This window comes from Sparassis crispa (genome assembly GCF_003851025.1).
Source record: "Sparassis crispa DNA, contig_000012F, whole genome shotgun sequence".
In the NCBI taxonomy this organism is placed as follows: Eukaryota; Fungi; Basidiomycota; class Agaricomycetes; order Polyporales; family Sparassidaceae; genus Sparassis; species Sparassis crispa.
This window is the reverse complement of record NW_020939759.1, coordinates 841643-849687: the sequence shown is the minus strand read 5'-3', so window position 1 is coordinate 849687 and position 8045 is coordinate 841643. Positions and strand designations below refer to the sequence as shown.

At 48.3% G+C, this 8045-nt stretch overlaps 3 protein-coding genes across 3 annotated transcripts; 2 read left to right on the top strand and 1 right to left on the bottom strand.

The window, feature by feature from the left end:
- Positions 1-326: 326 nt before the first annotated feature.
- Positions 327-4831, bottom strand: SCP_1302870 (hypothetical protein; the record flags this gene model as incomplete). The annotated part of the gene is made up of 2 exons (XM_027763583.1): positions 327-768; positions 4800-4831. 2 exons carry the CDS (start codon positions 4829-4831, stop codon positions 327-329), a joined length of 474 nt encoding a protein of 157 aa, XP_027619384.1.
- A 210-nt stretch (positions 4832-5041) lies between these two features.
- On the top strand, positions 5042-6022 carry SCP_1302860 (hypothetical protein; the record flags this gene model as incomplete). The annotated part of the gene is made up of 2 exons (XM_027763582.1): positions 5042-5090; positions 5676-6022. The coding sequence occupies 2 exons, from the start codon at positions 5042-5044 to the stop codon at positions 6020-6022; spliced, it is 396 nt and encodes a 131-aa protein (XP_027619383.1).
- A 1156-nt stretch (positions 6023-7178) lies between these two features.
- On the top strand, positions 7179-7748 carry SCP_1302850 (hypothetical protein; the record flags this gene model as incomplete). Its single annotated transcript, XM_027763581.1, has 1 exon — positions 7179-7748. The coding sequence occupies one exon, from the start codon at positions 7179-7181 to the stop codon at positions 7746-7748; it is 570 nt and encodes a 189-aa protein (XP_027619382.1).
- Between the last annotated feature and the right edge of the window lie 297 nt (positions 7749-8045).

Sequence of the window (8045 nt, the reverse complement as noted above, 5' to 3'; positions counted from 1 at the left end):
AACGGGAAAAACTCATCAGTCTGAAACCGTCGATCCGCGTACGTCAGCAGATGCCATATGTGTCGCGCGCGTTCCAGTCGAGTCTGGATCAAAATGTTCTCAAATCTGCCACGTCTGTACGGAAATAACCATGGGAACACACCGGGATACAACTGAGGATTATGGTACATAGAAGCGGGATCGCGTTCATGTCCATATGCAAGGACTTCACCTCCACCCTCGAAATAGCTCAATGCAGTGGCAATCCTCTCCTCATAGGACATACTGACCAAGTCTGTAAAAGTCATGGCATGCACGGCAAAGGGGCATTCACCATCTTCGACGCCTCATTCCAACTCGTTGTCATTTGAAGCGACGGACGCAGCAGGGGTAGAACCCGAACTGGGATGGTGCACAACGTAGACCGATGGCTCCTCTTCGGAGTAAGAAGCAAGATTAGAGTGTGATATTTGAATATCTTCATAATCACAATGATTCAACCGCAACCAACGCAGTGCGTTCAAAATGATGGTGTGGCGCACAAGTAAAGGCATACATTTGTAGTCTGCGGGAGAGGGTTTGCACGGACCAGTGAATAATACTGCAAGGCACTTATCCAGATCCTCGCGAGGAGGAGGCAAAATATTATGTAGCCTTTCCACCGGTTGTGGAAACACGACAGCATTAGCCGAGAGTTTGCGCTGACCCATGTTTACCTGCACGACAAAGTAGTTATGCCGGTAGTGGGCGACGATGAGTTTTTCGATGAAATTCAACTGCTGAAGCTCGCTAGGCACATCACCCAACCATAAGCCGTTGGTGAGAGACTGCCAAGGCAGATCTCCATGAGCAACGGTCTTCATGCATGATGTACAAGCGCGAAGCTCAGGAGAATCTATTCCCATGAGTATTGGGCCTTCCAACTCGATAACCGGGTCTTCGGAATTATGATGTTCACATCGGGTGACCCCTTCGCCAAAGTGCGACAACACGGATAGATTTAAACTGTGTGATGGCACGGTGGACAGATCACTGATTAGCACTAATTCACCACAGATCACGCATGGAGCCTCAGACAAAGCAGCCGGCCCCATAAATTCGCACCAAGTGCGAACAAAATCTGTGAGGTCCGAGTGAGAAAGTGGTTGCGGAGGGAAAGGGCTCGATTCTGCAGAATTATCTGACGACGCAGCAGGTGTCGTGAAAGATGCAGGTGATGACTCCACAACATCAGAAGGCGAGGAAGCCAATACAAACACAGATACCAGTTGTGAACAGATTTCATCACAGCGATGACCACGAACAATGACCACCAGTCCATCTAAGCTACGTGTGCTGCATCCAAGGCAAATTTAATGCTGACGAGCAACAGCAAACAGAGAGCGATAAGGCAGCATACTCACAAGAAAACTGAATGTCATGCATACAGCTACAGCGTACGCATTTGGTGCACACTGATGAAACCAAACTGGAGGATGTCTGACACAGAAAGTGCAAAGAAGTTGTCACTGACAAGTATTGCACACAGCCGCCTTCTGCAGCAAATGTGCATAGTTGGGATGAATCAACTGCACATGTACGCTGCTGAGCCTCGCCGACACAATGCGGCGAGCTTGCATAATGACAATGACAGTAATACCCTATGCAACGACGCATGGTAAGAAAAGTCACACCGACGATGGTGACAAGCATAAGATAACAAACATCGCGAGAAACAGCTGTCGAAATTGAGAAATATGCCAAATGATATGAATGACAAAATAACTCACCGAAAGACAACGAAAACACCAAAATGAGGACGACAAAAGCACACAAAAACGACATCGGTGAAAATTTCACGGTGTGATGAGTGGAGAGTACTGAGAGGAATGGGCGTCGAGATCGTGGCATATACACGTAAATCAAATTGAACCCGTGGCGCATCCTTTTTGTTTTTGTCTGGCAAGCATGTGGATGGATCATGGATGGGGAGACTGGATTCTAAAGACACATATGAAGGCTCGTTAGATGCATGCGAAGTGTCAGAATGCACAGTTTCACCTCGGGCTACTCAACTGGCAATATCTTCCATTGAACCGGTAGAGAAATCACCAGTATGACAGGCCTCCAGCCATTCGATAAGCTGTATGCGGAGAACATCATCAGCTAAAAGTCGGTCTCTAATTTCTTGCGGACTCAAGCAGGATGCAATCCATAATAACAAATGGAGATGCAAGGTAAGATGACCTTGCTACTCGACGGTCCCATAGTAAGCCGTGGTTCGACCAAACAGCCCGTCCACGCCTGAACCTGCACGCAAAATATTCTTAATGAAGGAGCGGACCATTAAGTCAAAGAAACGCGCACATGCCACTGGATTCTTAGAAATGGCGCGTAGACGTGCTTGAGCATTCGGCATGCCCGGAGCATTTTTAAACAAATTAATCGCTTCGCTGCAGTAATATGGACAAATCGGATGTTTGAAATCCACGGGTGCGAATGTGATAAAGAATGTTGGAACACCCTCCACCAAAATGAGAGACTTGATCTCATTGCGCTGATATTTGCGCTGTGTAGTTGAACCAGGCACATGACCGCCTACATGGTCAATGATACTGAGTAGTTCAAAGCATGCTTTCTCCGTGTCGCTCTCAGGATGCAGGTACACACCGGCACGACCGTGATCGATCAACTGCTGAAGAACCTCATGATCGATATTAAGAATTTTCTCCACAACTGCAGGAAAGTTTCACCTTTCTGTGAGTAAATAGCCTCTGTGCGTGCTGCCTCTAATCTGCTCCTGATTAAAGACAATAAACGGGAAAAACTCATCGATCTGAAATCGTCGATCCGTGTACATCAGCAGGTGATGTATGTGCCGAGCGCGTTCTAGTCGAGTCTGAATCAAAAAATTCTCAAATCTGCCCAGTCCGTATGGAAATAACCACGGAAACATACTGGGATACAACTGAGGGTTGTGGTATATTGAAGCGGGATCACGCTCATGACCATATGCGAGTACTTCTCCACCACCCTCGAAATAACTCAATGCAGTAGCTATCCTCTCCTCGTAGGACATACTGACCAAGTCCGTACCGGTCATGGCATGCACGGCAAATGGGCAATCCCCATCTTCGATGCCCCTTTCTAAATTGTTGTCATTTGATGCGACAGATTCTGCAGGAGTAGAGCCAGAACCTGGGCAGTGCACGACGTAGACTGGGGGCTCTTCTTTGGAGTAAGAGACAAGGTTAGACTCTGATATTTGAATATCAGCGTAATTGCAATGGTACAAGTGCAACCAATGCAATGCATTCAGAACAACGGTATGGTGCACAAGCAGAGGCATACATTTGTAATCTGTGGGGGTGGGTCTGCACGGGCCAGTGAATAATACTGTGAGGCATTTATCCAGATCTTCGCGAGGTGGGGGTAGAACATTGTGGAGCCTTTCCACAGGTTGTGAAAACACCACAGCATTAGCTGAAAGCTTGCGCTGGCCCATGTTTACCTGCATGATGAAATAGTTGTGCCGGAATCTGGCTACGACAAGTTTTTCGACAAAATTCAAACATTGAAGTTCGAGAGGCACAGCGCCCAACCATAGGCCATTGGCGAGGGACTGCCGAGGCAAATCTCCGCGGGCAATGGTCTTCATGCAATGTCCACAAGCATGAAGTTCAGGTGAATCTGTTATAGCAAGTATCTGGCCTTCTAACTCCAAAACCGGATCATCTGAATTACAACGTTCACGTCGGGTGACACCCTCGCCGGTTCGCAACAACACAGATAGATTCAAACTGCATGAGGACACTGTGGACAAGTCACTGAGCAGCACTAGTTCACCACAGATAGCGCACGGGGCCTCAGACAAAGCAGCTGGTCCCATAAATTTGCACCAAGCACGAACAAATTCTGCAAGGTCAAAATGAGAAACTGGTCACAGAGGAAAAGGGCTCGAGACCGCGGAAGGGGCAGGTAATGACTTCACAGGGTTAACTGCTGAAGCGCGCAGCAGCTCATTACCAACATTGACAAGTTGGAAGGTGAGGCAGCCAAAATGAACACAGTTGACAGTTGTGAGCAGATCTCGTCACAACAGTGACCGCGAATAACACCTATCAATCCTTCTAAACTATGCGTACTGTGTCCAAGGCAGATTCGATGCTGACGAGCAATGGCAAACAATGCGCGATAAGGTAGTGTACTCACAAGGAAACTAAACGTTATGCAGACTGCGACAGCGGATGAATTTGAGTTGCACATCGATGGAATCAAGCTAGAGGGTGCCTGACACAAGAAGCACAGAGGGATCGGTACTGACAAGTAATGAATAGAGCCACTTTCAGCTGTGAAGGCGCGTAGTTAAGCCGAATCAACCGTGCACGTACGCTGCTGAGCCCTGCCGACACAATGTGGTATGATCGTATAATGACGACCAGCACAGTAACAACCTATGCAATGATGCATAGTTAATATAGTCACTCCAACAATGGTGACGAGCACAACATAATACGCATCACAGGAAACAGCTGTCAGAATTGAGAAATGTGCCAATCAAGGTGAGTGAAAGATAACTCACCGAAACACAAACATAACACGAACACAAAGAGGATGAAAGACAACATCGGTGAAGGTTTCAGAATGTTGAATGTGTAAGTATAATGTGAGTGATGTGTAATCACAGCAGTGGGCATAGTATATAAGCGGATCCAAAAAAGCGTGGAAAGCGGATCCAAAAAAGCAGATGAACGAAAATGAATTAAATCCGTGGCGGGCGCTGAAGATTCGCATCCCGGCTCGCAGTCATTCAGCAGAGCCCACTACGTGACGCCACCAACTCAGTAGCAATTATCCTCTGGTGCGGCTTCATTCTGTTGCACCGTCGTCCACCGGAGTAGTGTCCTCCACTCAGTCCGTTTCACCGACCCCTGCTACCCCACCTACCCTGTGTCAAATCCGGTCTGCAGTCAACCAACGCCTCGCATCCGCTGATTCTACTGTTCGCAACACCTATTACGAGTGTGCCGCAGAGCTGGACCGTGTTCTGCTGGGAATCAACAACCCCTCTGGCACTGTTGACATGGCAGCCGAAACTGTACCTATCGCAGCTCCATTGTTCCAGGCACCCAGTATGTCAATTTCGATGCTCATTTACTACTTGTTGAGTTTCGTTCTCCGTTGCTCGTCAAGCCATCTTTGTTTGCCACTGAGCAATATTCACATGCTCGTCGAGCGATATCTCCTCGCTCTTTGAGCAACATCTACTTGCTCGTTTAAAGATATGCATCTACGCGCAGAGCAGCCCACTGAGCAATTCTCCTTTTGCTTGTTGAGCCAGATCATCTTACCCCATGCTCATTGAGTCATAGTGCTCATTAAGCCTCAAATCCTTTCTTTTACAATCTTTTGAACCACCCCTGGTTCCGCCTCTGATGCTCATACCTGGTCCAGCGCAAGCTCTCATAACAATGCTCCCACATATCATCTTTGGCATGACCACCTCAGCCCGCTGTTTTATAGATGCCACTGTGAACGTACCAACAGTTTTTCCTTGCACTGCATACATTGATGACTTGTAACAGTTTCATGACCACACTTCCTTTTCGTCATACAAGCACACCCCCTTTTACCTTAGGTCATTTTCATACAGTTCTTGTCTGTTGTTGCCAGTACGATCATCAACATGCATATTAATCATTTTTTCATGTCACCAGCTGGTGCCGCCATAGCCGTGCTGAAACCATATGCATTTCCCGAGGAAGACATTCTCCTTGACGCCAATGTTCTACCTGATCCGCCGGCTGTCGTAAAGCACATGAAAGTGGGCTGGTCTGAGCACATTCCTCTTACTGCCTTGACTAACCAAGCATGTCAGACGGCATACAACAGGTCTCAGAACGGAAAGGATGTCCTAAAGTTCGAACATGGTATCATTAAAGTTGGACACGCACCCCTTAATGCATCTCGGGAATGGTGGCTAACCCTTGCTGAGTTTATCGAAGCATACCCACATTTGATTCGAATCATCCGCCTCCACTACTCTCACCCCCAGGCGATTTGAGACCGACTTGCTGACGAGTTTACATGCCACTATCAATACATCCTTGCTAGACCCGATTTTGCTCAACTCACTAGGCTATATGTCGAGTATGATCACCAAATCTGACAGCGCCATGTCAGCAGTGATGTAGCCTTTCACCCGTCCACATGGCAAATACACATCTGGGCCGCCATCATGAATGGATATGTTCTAGGTGCTGTCGCAGGGGAGTACAACTGACAGGGCTACCCAGTCGAGTCATCTGCACCACCGGCAGCCTCTTCCAGCTCACATACACATACACAGTGTCCACAACCTTCGCAATCATCACATTCCTTTCGAACCAACCACAGAGCGACAAAAAATTGCGAAACAACGGATGGCTGAGAAAACCAGCCGGTGGTCACTGTTTCCTCTGCGGCTCATTGGAACACTTATCCCATGCATGCCACGAATCAAAACTACCCTACGCAGCATGACCTGACCAATCCAAGTCTGCCACCCTGCCAAACGGAGACAAATTCTGTTTTGCCTTGAACAAGTGCAACCGTGCACATGTCTGCTCCCTCTGCAGATGAACGAGCCACAGCGCTCAGACCTGCCATTCAATCTGAGTTCAGTCCCATCATCACGCCATTGCACTGGGACGCATGGCACGATGAACTCCAAGCAGCCAACTGCCTGGATGAGTTTGGAGATGTTCCGATTGGCATCTGTGATGGTTTTCGTATCGACGTTACCTCTCACCTCACCGTATCTTACTTTTCGCCTAATCATAAGTCAGCTTGAGATCACCCGGAAGTGATCCAAGCTAACATTGACTCTGAACGACTTGCACGATGATACAGTGGCCCTTTCCATCCCTCATGTTTAGAGCACCTCATTGGTCCCTTTTGTTCCTCACCACTTGGTACCGTTCCCAAAGCTAACAGTCCCGGGATTTTTCGTATCATTCAAGATTTCTTCTTCCCTCATAATGACCCTGCGCTACCTTCCATCAACTCCGAAATCAACTCCGATGATTTTCCTTGTGACTGGGGAATGTTTATCGCCTGCACCCTACTTGTCATCAATGCACCTCCGGGAACCCAGGCATCCGTCAACAATGTCAAGAAGGCCTATCGGTGCATTCCTACCTGAACACTAACCACACGTCATCATCATGTAGGACAATGCAATGTACATGGACCATTGCGCAGCATTTGGAACGTCCAGCACTCCTGGCATTTTTGGCCACATCGCAGATGCTGCCATAAAAATTTTCCGCCATCACGGCGTGCAGGATCTCGTCAAGTGGGTTGATGATTTCGTGTTCTTCCACTACCCTGTCAGCACTAATCCTGATGGCAGCCATGTCTTCTCATATGATGAGTCCCTTTTCTTCTCCATTGCCGATCATCTCGGCTGGCCATGGTCTTTGACAAAACATGTCCCCTTTGCTACCACTTTCAACTACAATGGTTTTCACTGGCACATCGCTAACCGAACGGTAAAAATCCCCGAGAAGAAAAAGACAAAGTACGTTGGGAAACTAGCGGACTGGACTGAAGGTGAATCGGTCACTAGGAAAGAGTGCGAGGGCATCGTTGGAATGCTCAACCACTGTTGCCTAGCCATCCCAGAAGGCTGCTCTCACCTCCCCTCCTTCTACCGTCTTGCTGCATCATTCGAGTCAGCGAAATCCAAGTATGTTCATCACCGCATCACGGCGGCATACCTCACCGATGTCGCATGGTGGCGCACTTGACTCTCCCAATCTTTCTGCGGATCCAAACTCTTCATTCCCCCTGATGCAAATGATCTCTCTGTATACATCGATGCCTCATCCTCGTGGGGCATAGGCCTCATTGTCAATGGACACTGGCTGGCCTGGCACCTGAAAGAGGGCTGGAAATCGGAAGGGCATGACATAGGCTGGGCAGAAATGGTTGCTGTCGAACTCGCAGTCCACCATCTGACAGCTGGCGGTGTCACGAACATTCGCATTCTCATCTATTCGGACAATAAAGGCGTCATCGGAGCCCTCAATGCCGGCTGCTCTCGC